At 54.3% G+C, this 22,813-nt stretch overlaps 1 protein-coding gene across 1 annotated transcript in view; it reads right to left on the bottom strand.

Annotated features, from left to right (window-relative positions):
• Sbno2 (strawberry notch homolog 2) overlaps positions 1 to 20,491 on the bottom strand; it is a 45,339-nt gene extending 24,848 nt beyond the window's left edge. Inside the window, exons 1-4 of the mRNA XM_038335565.1 lie at positions 20,373 to 20,491; positions 3,422 to 3,596; positions 1,679 to 1,752; positions 70 to 181 (exon numbers count right to left, since the gene is read on the bottom strand). Coding sequence (XP_038191493.1) covers positions 70 to 181; positions 1,679 to 1,752; positions 3,422 to 3,502 — 267 coding nt within the window. The 5' untranslated portion in view covers positions 3,503 to 3,596; positions 20,373 to 20,491. The remainder of the gene's footprint in view (positions 1 to 69; positions 182 to 1,678; positions 1,753 to 3,421; positions 3,597 to 20,372) is intronic.
• Between the last annotated feature and the right edge of the window lie 2,322 nt (positions 20,492 to 22,813).

Below are 22,813 nucleotides of genomic sequence, written 5' to 3'. Positions count from 1 at the left end.
TGTCCCATCAGTCCTGCTGAAGATTGGCGACCACAGTGATGGCTCAGGACCCTGTGCAGTGGCTGTTACCTGAGGAAAGTCGCTGCTCTTGGAGAAGAAGCTGGGGACAGTGGCTGTGGTGGGGTAGCTGGTGTCAGGGCAGGACTGGCCGTCAAGGAACGGGGTGGAACCCATGAACTGTCTGTAAAAAGAAATAAGGAGAGTGACCATGGGGCTGAGAGAGGCAAGGCGGGGCACAGGATCGCAGTACCCCTCTCATCTGGTGGGAGCTCAGTGACATCAGTCATATGGCTGATAAGGCTTGGCCTATCACACTGGACAGTCATGGCTCCAACCCAGGTGCTTCAGAAACACAGCTTAGAGCGTATCCCAAGACAGGCTTAAATCAGTCTACCAACCAGCACCTCCTCCATGGCCTCCTCCATGGTCCCTCAGACACTGCACCCACACAGGACAGACAAATATGACCTGTTTCTCTGTGGCCAAGAAGAGCAAGAAGAACGGAACAGAGCCAGTCCTGTCAGGGCCGCCTCTCCCAGCTGAGTAACAACAAGGCCCTGCAGGTGAGGAGGGCTGGACTCAGTGAGCTGTGCTGAGCCTGGGGTGTGGTGAGGGGGATGTCGCTCCAACTCTGACTTCCTTAGTTGCTGGGGAGGCAGAGGGACACTGGCCATCCCTAGGGCCTCTACCTATTTTCCGGAGAGATTTGCTAAAACAAACGTGAAGGCTGAGTTCACATAATAAATCCCAGAGCCTGCCCACAAATGGTTCCCTGTGGGAACCTGCTGTGCAGCACCAGGACCTGAACCACATGCACGATAACCTCAGCAAGGGGACAGGCAGAGTCAAACAGTCCAGGTCCAGTGAGAGAGTCTGCAGCTTTGGAGCCTGTCCTGAACTAGCTCTGTAGACCAGGCTGGCCTTGAACTCACAGAGATCCACCTGCCTCTGCCTCCTGAGTGCTGGGATTAAAGGCTTACACCACCACCGCCCGGTGAGAGATCCCATTTCAAAACCAAGGTGGATGGGGCTGGAGAGATGGCTCAGTGGTTAAAGTACCAGCTGCTCTTCCAAAGGATACAGGTTCCCAGCACCCATGTGGTGGCTCTCAACCACCTGTAACCCCAGTTCTAGGGATCCAACACCCTCTTCTGCCTCCATGGCATGCACGTCATATATAAGCATACATGCAAGTCAAAATACCCATAACTGAGCTGGGGGTGACAGCCATCTTTAACCCCAGCACTCTGGAGGCAGAGGTGCGTGGGTCTCTGAGTCCCAGGCCAGCCTGGGCTACACAGGGAGCTCCAGTCAGGACTGCAGAGTGAGACCCCAACTCAAATTTAAAGGAGAAAAGGTAGTGAGTGAATGAGAAACACACCCAGCACTGGCTTCCAGCTCCACAGGTACAGGCACGCACGCTCGCACACGCACACATGCAGGCAAACACACAAGCACACACCACCCTGGAACGGAAGCTCTGACCCAATCTGCTTTGAGTTGATTGCACAGTGCATGCTCCCCCAAGCCTTCAAAACCCAGGACTCTCTGGGGGTCCTGGAGTCCTCCCCCAGCAACCTCTGCCATTTCAAACCCAGATTTGTCCTGACACAGGGCTCTGCAAACACGCTCTCTCTAGACCTGGGGTCCTCCAGGCTGCTCTACCATGCACACTTACTGGTTTTCACTGGAGAAGGTGGGGTACGAGGCCGGTGAAAAACTGCTCCACCAGGGACAGTGCAGGAGTCGGTTCTGAAACACAGGGGGGGGCATCAGGTATGGCAGCAAGAAAGCAGGCCCCAGTGTACAAAAGGCAAGGGTCATGGAGAACCACTAAGTCAGCCAATGTCTCAGCTTCCCCATGTGCATGAGGTTAGCCATGGAAGGCTGCAAATAAGGCAGAGGGAGCAAATGAAACACTGAGTGTGGTGTATAGCCCCACAGGGCTGAATATGTTCCCTTCCAATAAGAACCCTGGAGACTGCTTGAAAGGGATACAGATGTGGATTGGTGACAGAGACTCTGCCTAGAATCCCCAGTGAGGGGTAGAGGGCGAGGTCAGGGTGTAGCCCCGCCTAGAATCCCCAGTGAGGGGTTAAGGGAGTGGTCAGGCATGGACTGCCTGCTTAGAATCTCCCAGTGAGGGGCTTGGGAGTGGCTTAGGCTGGGGGTGTGGTTCCAGGCTCTGGGACCCCAAAGGTAGTCTGGGCAAAGTTGAGGTTCACCCAAAACCTCTTCAATAAGGGACCAGCATTCCTATCCCTAATAGGGCTTGATGCTGCCCTAAATGAGCAACCCTGGATGTCATCATAAAGAATCACATTCTGGGGGTCCCAGCGCCATCCGCTGAGAGTCCGCCATCCTTGTTTCTGTCCCTGGAATCCTGTTTGGGATTCATACCATGGGGATGGATGGAGGGAGGAGAAGGCAGCACTATTTATAGCAGAGGAAATTGGACTCTCTCCAAAGGCCCCACAATAGGGAAATAATTAAGTAAATTATGGGCTGTGGATGAAGGAACAGTGGGCAGGGAACATGGAGGGCCAAGCAGAAAGGAGAGGAGTTAGGCATGGCCTGGTTGCCAGCCAGGGTTTCTGAGCTGTGAGTGACATTCTGGGTGTCAGCAGCTGTTGCGTCTTCCACTACATGATGTGGGAGCTCCATTAATGATGCTTCCTCTTCTGTGCTCTATCCACAGGAGCAAGTGGTGGCCCCGCTGGGCACAGTGTGGGCACTGGGTAAGCACCACTCTCCCTGGCCCTTCCAGTGTCTCAGCTGCGCCCACCTCTGTTCCGTCTGGTTCACCCTCATCCTGTCTGACCACCCTTCCTGTGTCCTGCATCCTCAGTGCCTGTGACAGCACAAGGAGGAGACAGAGGGCAGAAGGTGCTGTCTCCCTTAAGAGCAGCCCCTGCCAGGCTAGCTTGGTCTACAGAGCTAGTTCCAGGACAGGCTCCAAAGCTACAGAGAAACCCTGTCTCGAAAAACAAACAAACAAACAACAAAAAAGAGCCCCAAATCAAGCTGGAGCTGGTGCAGTCTGCACGAGTCCTGGGTTCCATTCCCAGCACAGACACCAGGCATGGTGGTACACACCAGCCACCCCAGCTTTCAGGAGACGCCCTCTCATACTGGCAAACTTGAGGCCACTCTGGGTTACAACAAAACCCAACCTCAAAAACAAAACAACAATAAAACAAACAGAAGACCCTCCGCTGCCAACTGTGGGGCAGGAGACTCAAGAGGATTCTGCAGGCCAGGGTCAAAGTCAACCTCTTTCTCACTCAGGGACAGGACTGTGTCTAGGTGTCACTGTGAGCTGGGGAGCAGGGCTCTGTAGAAGTGCTACAAAGGTTGTCATGGCTATCAGGGCATCCTCTATGTCCCCTGGGGTAGTTATGAGAAAAAGGACAAGGCTCACCTGCAGCTGGATGCCACCTCCAGGGGGCGGGAGCTCAGGTGGAGGGAAGTCCCCATCCATGGTGGGCTCCACTGCCAGCATCAGGCGGGTGACAGTGGGGCTCCACGACCCTTGGGTGGCACTATCTGGCCTTCTCACTGTGCGGTACTAATAGCAGCAGCTGCGATGTTATGTCCTGTGGTAGAGAGAACACCATACTGAACTGACTATGGATGCTCCCGACTCCAGTGCCTCCCATTTGGGATGGTGTCAGGGCAGAAGGTGCAGTTGTGGCTCCTGGCCCACTGAGGCCATCAACACATCAACACTAGTCATGGCACGGCCGCTACCTACTGGGTCCACCCACTATGAGCACAACAGCCTGAGGCTGGCCCTGTGGCCCCGTGGGGATGGTCAGTTAGGCCCTCTGCAGACACTGCAGACACCCAAAGCCTGCCATGAGCCCCAAGTCTCTCAGAAGATCCCCAGAAGTTCCCGCTGGGTCAGATCAAGAAAAGCCCTGCTCAGGGTATCCTAGGCTTGGGGGTGATGAATGCTCAGCCCCGACACAGTCAAACGCAGGACAAGTACGGCCTTCTCCCCAAGTCTATGGTCTACCAGCCAGACTTGAGCCCCCAGGCCAGCCCGAAGGGAGGTAGAACTCAGGCAGGCAGAGCACAGGGGTAATCACCAAAGAGGCAGGAAGGGGAGAAGGCACCGCCCAGTTAAGCCCTGGAGTGGAGCTGGCCCTTCCAGTAATTGCCCACAGCCCAGGCCGCAAGCAGCAGGCAGTGGCTTGTGTAATCCAACCAGAGGAAGGGCCTGCCTGGGGATGGTGGCAGGAGGGAGGGAAAGGGGCCCAGTGGGCAGAGGCAAGACTGCCAGCAAGGCCAGAAGTCCTGCTCCCCACCAGTCCCTGCTCAAAGGCCATCTGCTCAGCTCAGCAGGCCCAGACCTGTGATAGCCTGGTCACAACTGGATGCACTCAGAGCAGCTCATGGTGGGTGGATACTGTGTAGTCTGAGGGACTGGATGTCCCCGTATTTCGGGGCAAACTGGGATCTGGCTCAGTGATGAACATTTGCCTAGCTCTGGGTGTTACAAGCCTGTCACCCCAGGACTTGAGACGCTGAGGCAGCAAGATAACACGTTCAAGACTGGTCTGGGCCACAGAGTGGCCTCAGAAAGTAAACACAAGTTATGGGGTGTTGCTGGCTGTGTGCCAGGGATAGATAAAGCTTTGGGTTTGATCCTCGGCACCCCATAAACAAGCTGTGATGGTGTACCCGTCATCCCAGCACTAGGGACTGGAGACAGAAGGTTCAGGAGGTAAAGGTCAGTTGGGGATACACAGGAAGTTAGGGCCAGCCTGAGCTACATGAGCCCTTCTCCGAAACTGGAGGTCTACTGGGTAAAAATACCCACTGTGCAGACTTTGGATTCCCAGCACAGCAGAACAAGGACATGGCCACACATACTTATAACACAGCAGTAACTGCGACAGAAACAAGCCAACAATGCAAGCTCCAGGGTCAGTGGGAGGAAGTCAGGCTGAGACTGACTCAGTGAGTGGAGCACTGGCCTAGCATATACAAGGGCCTGGCTCCATCCCCAGCAAACACCAGGTGCCACAGTATGGTGTAGGAGGTCCTTCTGTATATGTGTTGCTTTTATTGGGTAATGAATAAAGAAGCTGGCTTGGCCTGGCATAGGGCAGAGTAGAGCTAGGAGGGGAAAACTAAACTGAACGCTAGGAGAAAGAAAGCAGAGTCAGAGATGCCACATAGTTACCAGAGGGGAAAGATGTGAGCTGCCAGCTGGAACCTTGCTGGTAGGCCACGAGCCTCGTGGTAAAATATAAAATAATGGAAATGGGTTAATTCTAGATGTAAGAGCTAGCTAAACTATTAGCCAAACAGTATTGCAAATAATGTAGTCTCCATTTTTTTGAGACAGGGTTTCACTGTAGCTATCAAGCCTGTCCTGGAACTAGCTCCTGTAGACCAGGCTGGCCTCGAACTCACAGGGATCCACCTGCCTCTGCCTCCTGAGTGCTGGGATTAAAGGCATGCGCCACCATTGCCCGGCATAATGTAGTTTCTGTGTGATGATTTTGGGAGTCTGGGCATCCAGAAATGAACAAGCGGCCTCCCCCAACAAGAGTACACACCTGTCATCCCAGCACTAAGTGGGAGAGGGGGGAGCAACCAGAATGGCCAGGAGTTTAAGGTCATCCTCAACAACACAGAGAGTTGGAGGATCAGCCTGTGTCATATGAAATCATTTTTAAAGATTTATTTTAATTTTATGTATATGGGTGGTTTGCCTGCACTTGTGACTGTGTGTGCCTGGTGCTCACAGAAGCTAGAAGAGGGCATGGGATCCCTTAGAACTGAGGTTACAGACAGCTGTAAGCCATCATGTGGGTGCTGGGAATTGAACTCCTAACCTCTGGGTCATCTCTCCAGCCAGAGAGACTGTGCTTTGGGTTTTTTGTTGTTGTTGTTGTTGTTGATTTTTGTTTGGTTTTTTGAGGCAGGGTTTCTCTGTGTAGCCCTGGCTGTCCTGGGACTCACTCTGGAGACCAGGATGACCTTGAACTCACAAAAATCTCCCTGCCTTTGCCTCTGCTGGGACCAAAGGAGTGTACCAGCATCAGCGGCTGTTTTGTTTTTAAGGAGAGGAATAAGGCCGAGACTGACAGAGTCCTCTGGCTCTGTGTGCACCCGCACGAGCATGTGCACATACACATGCAGAGATTTAGGGTGAGGCAGGCCACACCTGGCTCCATCTTGGCACCTGTGCTCCTTGGGTCTGAGTAGCCCATCAACTAACTGATGGACCTAACTGCTGAAGGCTCCAGACCTCCTCAGCTCAACTTCTGCCTCCCAACCAAGCACCCTGAGGGTGAGTGCGGCAGAACCCTCAGAGCCCAGTCCTGTGGTGCTGCTTCATGTTGTCTTTACAGGCTCCCAAGAGACCCTCCCAGGCCTGGTGTATTCTGGGCTGGAGGCTAGCATCAGGCTGCTGTCTGAGGAAGTGAAGCTGACTGGTCATCCAGACAGTTATCAGGGACCCTGCAGAGCAGGCTGGGCCCCACCATGCTGTGTCTTTCCTCTTGTTATCTAGGAGCACTGGTACTCCTTCCTGTTCTGAGAGGCAGTGCTGGAAGGTGTGGGTCATGCTTGGTCAGTCAGGGGCAGGGGGCAGGCTCAATAGCCACTGAGTGGTAGGAGCCATAACAAGTGATCTGGGATTTGTGCCTTGGTGATCCTTGCTGGTTCCTCTGACCAGGCAGAGGGTTCACACCTAGACCTGGAGTAGAGGTGGGGGCAATATGAGCATCTGCCAAAGCACTGGGCACTCTGAACTGTAGAGTAAGGAGCACAGGCAAGCCAGCAACATGGCAAAGCCCCAGAAAGTGCCTAGTGGTTCCTTAAGAGTTAAACAGAGCCAGGCGGTAATGGCACATACCTTTAATCCCAGCACTCGGGAGGCAGAGGCAGGTGGATCTCTGTGAGTTCGTGCCCAGCCTGGTCTACAAGAGCTAGCTCCAGGACAGGCTCCAAAGCCACAGAGAAACACTGTCAAAAAAAAAAAAAAAAAAAAAAAAAGAGCTGAACAGAGATGTTGGAGATCCAGCAGCTCTGCTTTTAGCCATGTGTCCAAAGCACAGGTCCACACAAATTCCCACATGAAAAATCAGAGTGGCACCATCAATGAACATAAGGTCCACTGATAGATGATGGACACACGGTGTGTACCACCCACACACCAGTTACACAGCCATGAGCAGGAGGAGAGCTCAGGTACACTCCACAGAGCGGAGGGACACTGGGGCCATTGTATTCAGTGAGAGCACAAGACAAAAAGTCCACAACGTGGACTACAGGCTGATGGCCTGAGCGGCTGGAGAGCCGTCTGACCTCCGCACACCCGGCATGCACACACTCAGGTTCCCCTGTGGCCGCGGTGCAGTGCCCAACCTGAACCTGCACCTTTTTTGCTGGCAGTCATAGCGCAGCACTGCCTCCTCCAGCCTTCCCAGATCCCTGAGGTCATCCTTCCTCCCAAGGTCTCCAGGTATGAATCCACTCTGGGTTATGGAACCAGCCCAACAAGTCCCCAGAATTATATTCAGGAGGGGCTAGCAAGATGGCTCAATGGGTAAACATTTTCTTTGGACATAGTATCACTATGTAGACCAGGCTGGCCTTGAGCTCACAGAGGTCTGGAAGTCTGAAGTCTCCCTCCAATTGCTGGGACGTTTGCAGGTGGTAGTGGCGCATACCTGTCATTCCAGTAAGAGGGGACAGAGCAATAGGATCAGAGTTCAGGTGAGCTGGGCACGCCCTCTTAATCACCAAGACCTGGGAGGCAAGGGGATCTCTATGAGTGAGTACAGGTTAGCCTGGGCTATCTAAGAACAAGCAAACAAAACATAAAACAAAAAAAGAAAAAATCTTTTTTTTTTTTAAATTAGATTTGTTTATTTATTATGTATACAGTGTTCTGTCTGTCTGTATCCTTGTTGGCCAGAAGAGGGCACCGGATCTCATTACAGATGGCTGTGAGCCACCATGTGGTTGCTGGGAATTGAACTCAGGACCTCCAGAAGAGCAGTCACTGCTCTTAACCTCTGAGCCATCTCTCCAGCCCAAAAAGAAAAAATCTTAAGGAGCAAAGGACCTCAAGCTTCCAGAAGCAACTCTGGCCTAGGACATACTGTGCAGCTGCTGCGGGCCCTCCAGGAGGCTCAGAGCCTGTCTGTAGTCTGGAGTCACCCACTGAAGTGGGTGTCTAGTGTCTGGGAGTGGGAAGCTGACCACAGGGGACCACCAGAATGTCCTGGGGTTAGACATGCAGCAGCAGGGTCAGAATACATCAGATAGATAGTGCATAAAGAGCCCTGCTGCTCACCATGACTGAGACCCACAGGCCTCCTCCACAGAAGCATGGGGGGAAGTCTGGCCTCTCTGTCACTGGGCTCTCACACCCCCAAATCCAGTAAGTTCACAGCCCCGGATCTAGCCCAGGCAGCAGGAAGCTAGTAGGTTTCATGAGGCTCAGTCATATGAGGCAAAGTCTTGGGTAACTCAAACGCCTGATTAGGCCCTGAGTGGTGCAGCTAGAGCTGTCTAGAGCTGCCTAGTGATGCCTAGAGCTGCCTAGTGCTGCCTAGAGCTGCCTAGAGCTGTCTAGTGCTGCCTAGTGCTGTCTAGAGCTGCCTAGAGCTGTCTAGAGCTGCCTAGAGCTGTCTAGTGCTGCCTAGTGCTGCCTAGAGCTGCCTAGAGCTGCCTAGAGCTATCTAGAGCTGCCTAGAGCTGTCTAGAGCTGCCTAGTGCTGTCTAGTGCTGCCTAGAGCTGTCTAGAGCTGCCTAGAGCTGTCTAAAGCTGTCTAGAGCTGCCTAGTGCTGTCTAGAGCTGTCTAGAGCTGCCTAGAGCTGCCTAGTGCTGCCTAGAACACCACGGTCACTCTCAGGTCCTGGAGATGTAGCCTTTGGTACATCTTCTGTACAGACATTGGCCTTCTTGGAACCTCTGGGGCTAGTTACATGTGGAGGAAACTGTGAACAGTTGGGAGCTGACTAGAAGAGGTGTTAATGGCGGACATAATTAGAGATGTGTCCACTCACAGATGAGGTTCTGGATGGACTCCAGGAGGTGGATAATGAGTCAATGGCAAGGAGAACAGGAGGGTTCTAGGTGGGGCTCCACCCTAACCACAGCCCCAGCCCCTCACTGGGGATTCTAGGCAGGTGCTCCACCCTGACCACGCCCCCAACCCCTCACTGGAGATTCTAGCAAAGGGCTTACTGTCTAGCCAAAGCCCTAACCTGGTTTTTTATAACTTTTTTGAGGGACATGTGAGATGTCTCAGTGGGTAAAAGTACTAGTCACCAAATCTGACAATCTGAGTTCAATACTTGAGATCCATGTAGTAAAAGGAGACAGTGACTCCTACAGGTTGTGCTCTTACCTCTACATGCATGTGCCCTACAACCATCTCTCTCTTTCTACACACACAGACACTCTAAAAAGTTAGAACATTTTTGAAAACAAGACAAGGTCTCATTAACTGGCCCAGGCTGGCCTTAATCTTGCAATACTCTTGTCTTAGCCTCCCAAGTAGCTGGGAACATAGACCTGTGTTACCCTCCTCACTCTCCCTCCCTCTTCTTTAAAATACTGGACAGGGGGGCTGGAGAGATGGCTCAGTGGTTAAGAGCACTGCCTACTGTTCCAGAGGTCCTGAGTTCAATTCCCAGCCACCACATGGTGGCTCACAACCATCTGCAGTAAGATCTGGTGTCCTCTTCTGGCCTGCAGAACACTGTATACAGAATGATAAATAAATCTTTAAAAAATAAAATAAAATAAAATACTGGACAGGGCTGGAGACAGCTCAGGGGTTAGAGCACAAGCTGCTCTTACAGAGGACATGGACTCAGTTCTCAGAGCCACATGGCAGCTCACACCCATCCCTAGCTCAAGTTCACGGGAACCTGGCACTCTCTTCTGACATCTGTGAGCAGCAGGCACACGTGGCACACAGACACGGGCAACCATATACTCATATACATAAATTAAAAATACATAAATCTAGAAAACTGTAATACAACCAGGGGGAACAGTTAGAAATAATGATGATAGCCAGGCATAGTGGGCCACATCTTTAATCTCAGCACTCACAAGGCAGGGGCAGGTGAATCTCTGTGAGTTCGAAGCCAGCCTGGGCTACAGAGTGAGTGCCAGATCAGCTATACAGAGAAACCCTGTATCAAAAAACCAAACCAAACCAATAACAAATCAAAAATAATGGAGATGATATGGGATTCCCCTCTGTATGCTGTGAATATGTTTTATTACAATTGGTTAATAAAGAAGCTGCTTTGGGCCTATTGCAGCACAGAATAGAGCAAGGCAGGAATACCAAGCAAAGATAGAGGAAAAAAGAAGGCGGAGTGAGGGAAACACCATGTAGCTGCCAAAGGAGACAGACACCAGATCCTTACCAGTAAACCATGAGCCTCGTGCAATAGACAGAAAAATAGAAATGTGTTAATTTAAGATATCAGAGTTAGTTAATAAGAAGTCTAAGCTAACAGGCAAAGCATACTGTAATAATCATACAGTTTCTGTGTGATTATTTTGGGTCTTGGCAGCCAGGAAACAAACGAATAGCCTCTGTCTACCAAGAGATAGCTCAATAGTTAAGAGCACAAGGAACCCAGGTGGTTCAGTGCCTGTGAATCTAGCTCTGGGTAGCCTATGCCTCTGTCCTTTATGGGCACCTGCACACACACACACACACACACACACACACTAAAATATAAAAATCTTTAGCTGAGTAGTGGTGGTGCTCACCTTAAATCCCAGCATTCATGGGCAGTGATGGCGCACGCCTTTAATTCCAGCACTTGGGAGTCAGAGGCAGGCGGATCTCTGTGAGTTTGAGGCCAGCCTGGTCTACAAGAGCTAGTCCCAGGAAAGGCTCCAAGGCTACCGAAAAATCCCTATCTTGAAAAACCAAAATCCAAACAAACAAAAACCAGATTCATACCAGTGTACTTGGGGACCTGGGTTCGAGAGTCCAGGTTTAGCCACACAAGCCCTGGCCACTGATCAAGCAGAGTGCAGAATAAACTGATGTGAATGCACATGCGGGCAGGAGGCAGGCAGGGGCTCAGCCCACACTGAACCCTCAGGAGCAGCAGGGACCACACAGGTGACATACCCAGCCACCATCCCTCATCATAGAAAGGAAATCTGACTCTTCTCCAAACCAGGCTCATTTGGTAACAGGGGCAAATGTGGATGGACCCGTGAGTGCAGGAGACACTGTACCCAATGCTGCGATTTCAAAACAGAAAGTTCCAGAATAAATGGCCTGTGATTGAGTGTGGGTGGCTTGGGTGTTGTATCTCTCAGAGACCAGGGCTCCATGCAAGGTGAGCCCAACCATACACGTGTTCCTGCACAGAACCAGCAAGCAACCTGCCCTTGGCTTCAGGGAGGCTCACAGTTCCATGTGTGCACGGCTGAGGTGTGGAAGGCTGTGTGTCCCTCCACACCACTCCCAAGTGTCCACAGAAGAAGTATCCGGCATGGTCCTCAGCCTCACGCATGACTAATGCACCAGGCTACCACTTTGGGCCAGTGCATGATGGGGATCAAGAGCCGGGTAGTCACAGTACTGCCACCCCATAGCTCAAAGACCTTACTATGGCCAAGGACACCAGTCTGGCAGTCTGGTCTAGCCAGTCCACCCTGACCCCTTTCCCAATGGTCAGGTGGGCCTGGGGGTGCAAGAAACCCAACACCACACGCCCTTCTTGACCTTTGTAAAGGTGCAGCCTGGCTGTGGGAGAGGCCATGTCCTTAATGACAGGAGTAGTATCCAGAGAACACCCATCTCATCCAACTCTGCCCTTCCACAGCACTCAGGCACACCAGAAGACAAGGCCGACCACCATTCCCAGGAGCCCAGTCCAGACGGGTCCCCTCCCTCCCTTGGGCTGCCCATGCTCTCAGGGACAGTTAACCGGGGTGTCCCCAAGGCCTCAGAGTTTCTCGTAAACCACAGTGACTCTGGAGAGCCAGGCTGAGAACAGAGGGGTCGTCTTTTTCTGGGTCCTGGCCTCCCACTCTATGATTGCTAGACACTGAGGGTGAGAGTTTGGGGTGGAGAGGGTGGGGGTGTGCCGAGCCGTGGCGCTACACAGTCGTGGGCTGCTGACTGGGACTGCAGGTTCGAGTATCTGGCAAGGGTCCCCCACACTCAGTTTCCTCTCCCATCTTACAGCCAAGACACCTGAGGCTTCTGTGGGAACTTGGGACAGGGTCCTAAACAGAGACCAGTAACCCTATTCCCCAGTCAGGAGTGGAACCCCAGCAAATAAGTGCTGTGGGGGCCAGCACCATGGGTCCCCAGGACCTGCAGGGCTGAACTGGAGAACTGCCTCCCACGGGTTGTTCTCTGATCTCTACATGCCGTGCTGCACACGACACCACCACCCATCCCACCAACCCCACCAACAATAAATGAATGCAAAAAGTAAATAAGTAATTTGGGCAGTCAAAAACAGAGTTGGTCAGACCTCCACCTCTACTGGCAGGGCTCCCCAGAGTAGATTTTACCATGTGCCACACAGAGAACTCAGGCTGACTTCTCCCTACCTGGCCCCATTCCCCCCACCCGCCACAGTATTCAGGAATACACCACGGGATGGGGAGAGATGGGCACAGGGCCAGTCCTATGTCCTCCATTGTTCTGTACCCTGGTGTATGTGGCTGGGTCTGAAGAGGGTCGGAGCACCTCTACCCTGCCTGTAGGAGCGGCCACCATCTGGGAGAAGGACAGGACCAGACGCTCGGCCCTGAAGGGCACAGGTAGGCACTGAGTGCCTTGTCTGGGTCTTTGAACACACAATAGATGTTGCTGGGTGAAGCTGGAATAGCTGACCACCAAACCCACTGAGTTGTGTGGTTCGGAATCCTAGCCTTGCAGATGGGGGTATGGGGGTACGTGAGACTGAGGTATCAGGACATCAGAATCTAGGGCTAGGGTTCCAGGATTCTCCGTTTCTGTGGCTTCAAACTGCCCAGGTTGGAAAGCTCTGCACCCTGGCAAACTCGCAGGGCATCTGAACTGTGATGGAGGCAGTCCTGCCCTATGTTCCCTTCCCAGGGAACATATGCTCCCTATGTTCCCTTCCATAGGGAGCAGCCTGGCCTGGAGCGTGACCTTGGGTTTCCAGAGTTCTCTGGAGAACAATGGGGATGCCAGCTACAGGCAGAGGCCATAGCCAGCCTAACCTCAGGTCCTTCTGGACATGGGCACCGAGTGTCACAAGCACGCTGGGGAGAGGCGTCACATGTGTGTAATGGGAACAGAGTACCTGGGGAGCAGGCAAAAGGAAGGGATGTGCATGTGAATTATACCTTGAGTTTCCAGTTCTGACCCCTCAGTCCAGGATACCCCTCCACCAATCTCATGTGATCCCACTCAAGAGAAAAGTGTGCAGGCTAGACTTGGCCCTTGCAAGCCCTCACTCTTGGCTGTACTTAGGTACTGAGGAACAGTGGCCATAGGGCCACCACAGCCCTTCCCAGGGTTCCTCGAGAGGTCATAGTATGGGGGCTCAACACAACACCTTCATCTCCAGTGAATCGGCCTACCCTTGCCTTCCAGGACTGTCTGCGGGACAGGAGTATGCAGGAGGGAACGTCAGAAGATAAGAGTGCCAGGTTCAGGGAAGAGCCTGGAGCAGGCGTCTGAAGTGCTTATCCTCTCTTGCAAAATGTCCTTGTCTAGCCGGAGAGAAGCCTTTACTCATGGACTAGATGCTTGGATGGGGTGACAGCTGTGCGCTCAGGGGCAGGGATAAGGTAATCCGGCTGGAGACCCTCTAGCCCCTGGCAAAGAAGACCACAAGAATGCCCATGCTGACAACTAAAAACACAAACGTCCATGCTGCAGACAGGTCTGGTGGGAGTGCCTGGCACCCCAACTGACTACAACTGTGCCTTTGGGAGAGGGCATGGGGTTGCTGCTGGGGCCACAGAGAATGACCAGGCTGGGGATGTCTTAGCCAATCACCATGTGGCTGGAGAAAAGCCCAGGAGGGGACAGTAAGTAGGGAGAATGCCTTGTTTGCATGTCCCTGCATCCTGACCATGGGCGTGGAAGCAGGGGCTGGGGCCAGCAGGGGCTGAAGCACAGGAGCACAGGAGGCGCAGAGAATGACAGAGAGGTGGCTGGGATCCTCACTCTCAGGCTTAACTATAGCGCTGTGCTCTCTGTTGACTGGGACAGGGCCTCACCTACTCTAAGCAGGCCTTGAACGCATCCTCCTGGGGTGGCCCATGTACATCACCACGCCTGGCTCTCAGTCAGGGTCCTATGGATGCTGCCACCGCCAGGAGGAAAACCTCAGCTGAGGAGCCAGTCCACGGGTGCCATCAGGGCTGGGACACGGCCTCGGGAACTGCCCCAGTGCCTGGCTTCGGGTATACAGCCCTCCATGTCATCTAGCTCTACAGCTGCCCATCCCAGAGGCACGACAGGGCCCCAGCCCTGCTCTGGCCACTTCGGGTGCAGTCTCACTGCCGTGGAGAGAGCTGGGGGAGGACACTGGCTCTGGTGATGAGCTCAACTGCTCATCTGATGCTTTAGTCCTTTACCATGTGTCACATGTAGACAGCCTCCTGGGGCTGGCTTCCAGATGGGTCTATCTGGGAAAGCCCATGAGGGTCTTGTGTGTAGGCATGGACTTTGACAAGAGTAGAGTCTCCTCTGATCCCAGATCCAGCCAACCCTTCCCACCACCCCACCGCCCATCTTCCTGGTCCTTTGTAAAGACACGGTCAGCATAGAGGGTGTCTCTTCCATCCCACAATTGCTGCCATCCCCACCTCAAGCTCAGTGATCCTTGGAGAGCCCAAATGGTGGCTGGGGCTGGCTGTCACTGGGCCAGTGATGTCCCGGTGACCACCACTTGTCCTTGGGTCCCTTTGGTTCAGCCTCAATGTCAACAACAACAACCTCATCCCAGTGGTGGTCACTCAATGTCCAGAAGAAAATGGAGGCTGGCTGTGGCTTAGGCATGGGCTACAGGGACAGGAGCAGAGCGTGTCTGTGTGAGTGAGGCTCTATGCTCCGCACTAGTGACAGGCAGGCTTGACTGACACTTCAGCAGCCCAAGGCACACCATTTTCTCTCTACTGTGAGGAGCCTATAAGTCCAGCGGTACAAGGCAGGGCCTCCTTGTCAATGCTGTCAGTAGGTAGGATTTGGATCCAGAGGACCCCTGCTGTCCCCAATTCCACAGCCAGCAGGGCAGCCAGTGTGTCCCAACTTGGGGTCTCAGACTTGCCCAGAGTCAACTCACTTGTCTGTAGGTAAGTGGAAGAGAGAGGCCTGTGAAGACCCAGGAACACCATGGCCACTCAGACACACCCAGGAAGACTGTGGCCATGAACTCAATAGAACTCTAGAGTGTATACCACATACCAGGTTTATATGGTGCCGGAAATGGAACCCAGGGCCACTGAACTGCAGTCTCTCATCCAGGACTCTTACCTAAACCTCAGAGCTAGGTCCTGACCATGAGAGAGCATGCCCTCAGGGCTGGCTATTCTGATGGCTCTCTAGGCCAGACCTAAGGTCCCAACTCCACCCAAGACCAGCCACACGCCCCAAAATTGAGACTCTCGAATGACCAGCAGGGATCCACAAGCACAGTGACAGATGCTGGGGTATCAGGAGCCCCACAGCTTCTCAGGGGCTCAACAGCCAGCCCTGCCCTCCAGTGGAGGAACAGGTTGGCAGGGCACACTGGGAAGGCCCAGGCATGGCAGGAGGGGGCAGGAGAAAGGAATGTGGCCCTGGGTATCCAGACAGGCTGGTTTTTCTGGAGAAGACTTGGATCAGAGTTTGGGGTGGCAGCCCCTGACTATCTAGAGTGGGCGACACAGGATGTCACATCCAACCCCTAATGCTGGGTGCTGTCAAGTTCCCACAAAGCCAGAGTAGAAATGTCAACTCAACTCTGGGACACCCCTAATGCCATCCCTGTGACTCCTACCTAGGTCTCAGAAGACCGAGCTTCAGAATCTAAGAGGCCGTCTGTTCCCAGGCAACATCAACAGGTTTCTCAGCTGGCCTCTAGCCAGGCTCAGACACAAACCTGATGGTCAGGACACAGGAGCTCAGATACACCAATTCACAGCACTTGGGATACACACAGAATGCTCACTGGCCCAACCCAAAACGTTCCAGCTGCTCTTAGCTCCCCTCCTGGTCCCCACCAGGCACCCATCCCCAGGACCCAGAACCCAAACCACAGCCCGGTCCTGCCCACATGCAGCAGAGACTGAGGTGCGGAGGACACACCGCCCAGGGAGTCCAGGCTTGCCTTGGTTTACCTCATGTTCATGAGGCCACCCTAGGCACAGGATAGTGAGGGAGCAGTGGGGTGGGTAGCTGCTGTTCTCTAACCCGCTGGCACGCCTGGTACAGTCGCCCCACCCTTGTCACAGTGAGTCACCACCATAAAGACCTAGATCTGCTGCCCTCCTAGGACCCTCAGCCTGTCCTATGTCTGTGGCCTTTGACCCCCATGGGTGGGGAGACTTCCAGGAAAGGCGAATGACCAGCCTTCCTCCAGGATCAGTGCTGTCACTTTTGAAATGAAGCAGGACGTTGGCCCATCCCAGCCACTGCCCCTTTCAGTTTCAGTCTGTGCTGGGTTTGCACTGGGCCTGACCCAGGCTGTCTTGACGAGGGACCTCCAAGTCTGCTTCTCTCAGAGCAGCAGCATGTGGATGTGGGTGCTGCAAGTCTGCAGAACACAAGGCAGGGCAGACCTGAAGCCGCCTGCGAGTGCTGTCCGACCTACCGTCCATCTCCTCTCTGCTCAGTCTGGGTACATGGTGGCCGAGCCAACCTTCCCCAGCACATGACCCGGGCCCGATGGGCTGCTCTTCATAGACCAGGGGCACCTCCCTATCCCCTTGATAATGCAGGTGTGGATGGAACACACAGGCCCACTACTGGGAGCAATACACACCAGTATTGGCACACGGGTCCTCACAGAAGCCCAGGTCCCCACCGTGGCGTCTGTGTCTGGCTCCTGGAAGCTGCCCCCTAAAGACAGCTGAGCTGTGGCCATATGGGTCACTGTGCCTGCCCTCCTCCAAGGGTTCCCAGCCATTCTCTGGTGTCCCTGATGCGAACTGGCAAGGAACCAGACCTATGACCCATTCCCAAAGCCTGCAGTCAGACCGTGGGTTTCTGGGGGACACAACTGGCCTTGCTTTGGGCAACAGCGGCCATGTATCAAGTTCCTCGGCAGAGTCTGTGATGCGCTGGTGCTCACTATATCCTGAGTTATACAAATATCACCCCTGTCTAGCTCTGGAACATTCTATGATCTTTGCTCAAAAGAAGACCTGTCCCCATAAGCAGTCACCTCATCCCCACCTCCCTACCCCAGACCCTACAAATCCTCCTCCTGTGTCTGGATTCTCCTGCTCTGGATACTTCTCACCACAGGGCATGTGTGACCTTCTGTGTCTGGGCTCTGAACACCATGTCCTTGAGGTTCCTCCACACTGTTCTAAGCACAAAGTGCCCACAACACAAAGACAATAGTCTCAACCGGAGTCCTGGCTCTACCATCCCGAGACACAACCAAAAGAGGTGCCTACCTCTCCTAGGGATGAAGCAGGGTAACTAGAAGAGTGGCGGCCACTGTCCACAGGAGTACCGGAGAAAGTCAGTTCCTCACCCCAAGTCCTTGCAGGGGGCAGACTTGGCACTCCTGAGGGGGGCACCCCCAGCTGGGAGTATGCAGGGGGACAGTCCAGGATGACTTCAGGCTGTGTCCCATACTGACCACACATATCCTCCATCATTCCCGTGTTACCACAGGACCCTTAGTTATGGAAGACGTGAACAGAGTTGCAGACTGCACACAGTGAACAGCACACACATGTGAACCCGTGTGAGTGAGAGGGACACTGGCATGCAAACGCACACATGCACACAGCACAGATCTGATCGAGTTCTTGCACAGTCCAGAGTATTGCACACACAGACGCGGTCTGGGGCCATGTTGCCAACGTGAGATGAGGACCATCCTTTACCCCCACGCAAACCTCCCCAGTCTCAATTTCAGATTATATCACAACATCCCAAGCAGGGAAGCAGCCAGTCTCACCCTTCCAGGCCCCTGGAGAGGGCAAGGACAGTCACCTCTTTATTCTATCTCTGGGTCAGTGTTTCCTGCCGGCCCTGTTCGCGGGGCTCTGGCCTATCAAGCCAGGGTTGCATGGGCAGGCATGTGAGCTGCAGCGATACACAGGGCGAGTGTAAGCTCTCAGCACCTCAATTTCCCTCTTACGCACCTACACCCACTTCCACGCAAGATTGCCCACACTCCAGAGCTCAGAGAAGCGGCCACTAGTAGGGCCAGGCTGCTCGCTCCAACCTGTGCCCAGCTTCTCCCTAAAGGAGGGGGCAGCTGAGAGGCATGGAGGTGCCCCCCCATCTCATGCAGGGCTGGGCTGGCAGGGCCTCAGCACCCATCCCCAGGAGACAACCTCTGGAAAAATTCAGGGCTGGGCCCAAGGACATTGAAGGATGAATGGGGGGAACAGGGGGTCCAGCCTGGCCTCCCAGGTAGATTCCAGCCACTTGCCACTGAAGCAGGTCCCTAGTAGGGTCAGTCACAGAGAGAGGGAAACAGGTTACCAGGCCTCTATCTGAGTTAGGGGCAACTTTGTACCCACTAAATTATGCGCCTTGTCCCTTCCAATATCCCCCGTCGCACACGGCAGAGCTTTATGAGTAGCCAGTCCCAGTCACCCAGCCTGCTGGCGACCCTTCGTCTATGCTCGCTGTGCTCCCAACTCAGCTCTGTGCCCCTCACCACATTGGGAAACTTACCACTCACCAAACTGCCAGCAATCATACCACCCCCAAGGCCAGGCACCATGCTTACTCGCCACACGCAGGGTACAGTAGTTGGCACCAGACAGCCAGGGCAGGAAGGCTGCTCCCGAGCAGGCGGGACTCACAGGCATTCCGGGAAGCAGAGCCGGGGGATGTCCCGGCCACTTGACACACTCAGGCCTCATGCCTTTTTTTTTTTTTTTTTTTTTTTTTTTGAGAGTTAATCATGACATCTAGGGAGACACCCTGAGGTCCCTGCCTCACCACCAGGCTAGTCCAGCCGTGTCCCTCCAGTGCACTTCCAGTACTTGGGGTGGTGACACCCACTCTCATCCCTCAGCTCCCTGGAGTCTTGGTTTGACATTACTCCTATCACCGCCCCCCCCCCAAAGAAGAGCAGCATAGCGTGAGGGAAGCTAGGGTCAGCGATGACTGCCATCCACACAGTGAGGCGGCTCCTCCCGGAGAGCCAGGAATCCTGGGAACCCCCAGGGCTGGGGCCAACATGAAGGGGATAATGGACAAAGACACCCCATGGTACTCCAGGGTCAAAGATCCACCAGAAAAAGCAAGGGGTCCAAAAGAACACGGGGCATAGAAAACAACAGAAAGAAAAGGTTGGAAGCCTTGAGTGAGCCTGGGATCAAGGGATCGCGGCACAAGATGGGGGCTGGGTTTCACTCCCAGAACCGGAGTCAAGGGCAGGAGTCACGGGAGAGGCAGTGGTCAAGGTTCCCAGGGAAGAAACTGGTCTCAGAGGGCAGGGCCTGGGTTCACTGGGAGAACGGGGTCCCCAGTGTGAGGTTAAAGTTCACTAGGAAAATGGGTGCCCCAAGGTTCAATTGTAGACAGAGGGTAAGCGAGAGGTTGGGGTTAAGGTTCAAAGCAGACTATAGGGGGTTTGAGGTGCAGGAAGGAGAAAGGGGTACCTCTCAAGATCCAAGACCAGGGTCAAGGCCAGGAGTGGTCAAGATTCCCGCGGAAGGAAGGGTTCTCATCGGCAGAAGCGGGAATCCGAGTTCGCCCAAAGCACGGGGGTCATAGAAGTTGGGGTCAATGTCAAAGACGCCCCGCGGGGGTCGCAAAAGGACTCAGGGTTCCCGGGGTGAAGGGTCAAAGCAGCAGTAAGAGGTCTACACGGAAGGCAGAGTTAAGGTCCCTACGGAGACCGGTCTAGAGGCTTGACGGCTGGGGGCGGGGTCAGGGGTCGCGGCAGAGGGCGGGGTCAGGGGTCGCGGCAGGACGGGGGTGGGGGGGCAGACAAACTCCGAGGTCGACACGGGGGGCCGGGTCAAACTTCACGGAGAGAGACAAGGGTCGCGACTGGGGTCAGGGTCGGGGGTCGCGGGTCGCGGGAAGGGTCAGAGGTCGCGGTGCCGCACTCGCCTCCGTGCTCGCCCCCGCCCTGCAGCCCCAGAACGCCCGCGAGAACCCCGGAACCCGGGCCTGTCCACGTGAGTCGCGTGGGAGTAGCGGAGGGGGTCACAGCGGAGTCTCGGGCCGGCGCCTCACCTCAGACCCAGTCGCGAAGCCCGCGGCGCCTCAGTTTCCCGGAGCCTCTCAGCCGCCGCCGCTCACTTCCGGGTTCTGGGCGCCATCTTGGCGGCGGCGCGCACTTCCGCTCCTGCGAGGGGGCGCGGCCTTTGAGGCGGGGCTTCGTGGGAATGGGCGGGGCTTGGGTGGTGCAGGGACCGGGACCCCGCTGGACAGTCTGGGCCTCAGTTTCCCCATACCTGGCCTGGCACACTCGCAACCTCGGACCCCACCAACCTCTTACACCCGAGCAATCTCCAGCTACCTCAGAACCATCTAGAACAAGCCCTTTTAGACAAAGTCTCACTATAACCTTGGCTGGCCTAAAACTCACAGATATCTCCAGCCTGCACTCACAAGGGCTCGCGTTAAAGTATAGCGTTTCTCATGTCCACATTAGCTTCGCAGCACAGACCTACGGCATTAGCCTCAGTGGGGGTAAAAGCCGGTTCAGCCACCATCCCCTTTCCCAGCTGAAATCGCGAATTCAGACCCAGAGCTACTACCACACAGAAGCCTCCTGTGTCCGGCAATCTTGAGATTAGACTTGCTTATAAATAAATAATCTGATGAACTCTATGAATGCTGTTTTCTCTCCATGTAGCCCTGGCTGTCCTGAAACTCTCAGCGTAGACCAGGCTGGCCTTGAACTCACAGAACTCTGCCTGCCTCTGCTTCCCAAATGTTGGGATTAAAGGCACACCACACTGAGGACCTGGGTCTTTATTGTGCCCCCAGGAAACCCCTGCCTAGGGGACAGAAAGCCAGGACTAAACACCCTCACACAGGCCCTGAGGGAGCAGGCCACAGGCAGGGGTCACCTATAACTGTAAGGGTACTGCGGGGGCCCAAATTGTTGGACAAGGCTATATAAACTTGAGTTTTGACGTTTAAGTAAGAGTTTGTCACACAGACAAAAAGAAAGAAAAGCTGTTCAAAGGGCTGGTGGAGTGGGTTGGGGCGGTCAATGGGTAACATGCTCCCCTTGCCAGCCTGAGGGCCCGAGGTCGATGCCCGCGCCCATGAGAAAGACCCAGGTGTGTTGGTATGTGTTTATAGCATAAGCCCCAGCACTGGGGAGGCGGAGGCAGGGTTTCTAGAGCTCCCTAGCTAGCCAGTCTAGCTGACGCGGTCCAGGCCAGTGAGGGACCACGTCTGAGAAAACAACGCAGGTCTCAAGCCCATGAAGCCAGCTCTCTCACCTTCGTCCTCTCAGATAGCGATTGGTGTCACCTGCCTTTCCCAGGGCAAGAAAGAGAAGCAGAGGGCTGTCCTGAAGTTAGCACCTGGTCATCTAAGGAAAGGCATGGCAATGACCACTGCCACGTCCACCATGGGAAGCCACGAGGTCACTATGGGTAATCTTGACTCAAATGGGGGCAGTTTGCCCAGGCCAGGGTGTATCCAACCCTGTCAGCCTGAAGGAATCCACCAAGCTGGGGATGGCTAGGGAATTAGTCAGATTTGGGGATTTCCAAGGAATCTTGGGAGTCAGCCTCAGAGAGCAGCAGGGGCCTGGCTCTAAGTTCACGGCCCAGTTTTAGATACAGTACCATGGACTTGCTGTGTGACCCAGCCGTGTGACTCTTCCGAGCCTCTCTTCTCCCACCGCTAAACCAATGAACAGATAGTAACCCTAGCTAAGTGCTAGGTTGTTCAACTGACTACATTGACAAAGTGTTGGGGGTTTTTTGGGGGGAGGGATTTCAAGACAAGGTTTCTCCAGTAGCCCCGGCTGTCCTAGAATTTGCTCCACAGTCCAGGCTGGCCTTGAACTCTTAATAGAGCTCCGCCTGCCTCTACCTCCAGAGTGCTGGGCTTAAAGATGTGCACCACCACTGTCCAGCTCTGTTGATTTTTTTTGTTTTGTTTTGTTTTGGGAAGGGTTTCCTGTGCTCCAGCCAGCACCAAACTCGAAAAATAACCAAAGATGACCTTGAAGTCCTGGTCCTCCCACCACCGCCACTGCCTTCCTTCCAAGTACTGGGTGACAAGCACAGAGCACCAAGTCTGCTTTCTGTGCCTGTGACGGGGAGGGGCTCGGACTCTAGAGATAAAGCCTCCTCTAGATAGGCACCCACTCCCCTGAACAGCTCTGCCCAGCCTTTCATCATTGCAAAGGACAGAAAACCCTGCCAGCCATTGCTAAGTACATTCCGAGCCCTCAGCTTCTCCTACTGGAGCACACCCCAGCCCCAGTTTCCCGCTGACAGAGACCCAGCCCTGGGCAGGTACTGAGCGGCAGGTGGGCCCGCCTGGCCAAGCAGGGATTCACTTCCTGTTTCCCCACACTCTGGAAAGTCCCAATGTTCCCAGGCTGCCACCGAAGCCTCTCCTCCTCTCAGAGTCCCCCTGGCCACTTCTGTTTTCTCTACCCACTTCCCCTAGCGGGGGCCCCCAGTCTGGCACTACCTCTTCCC

The sequence above is a fragment of the Arvicola amphibius genome, chromosome 1 (genome assembly GCF_903992535.2).
Source record: "Arvicola amphibius chromosome 1, mArvAmp1.2, whole genome shotgun sequence".
Taxonomy (NCBI): domain Eukaryota; kingdom Metazoa; phylum Chordata; class Mammalia; order Rodentia; family Cricetidae; genus Arvicola; species Arvicola amphibius.
The sequence above is the reverse complement of the archived record's forward strand: the minus strand, read 5'-3'. Positions and strand labels throughout refer to the sequence as shown.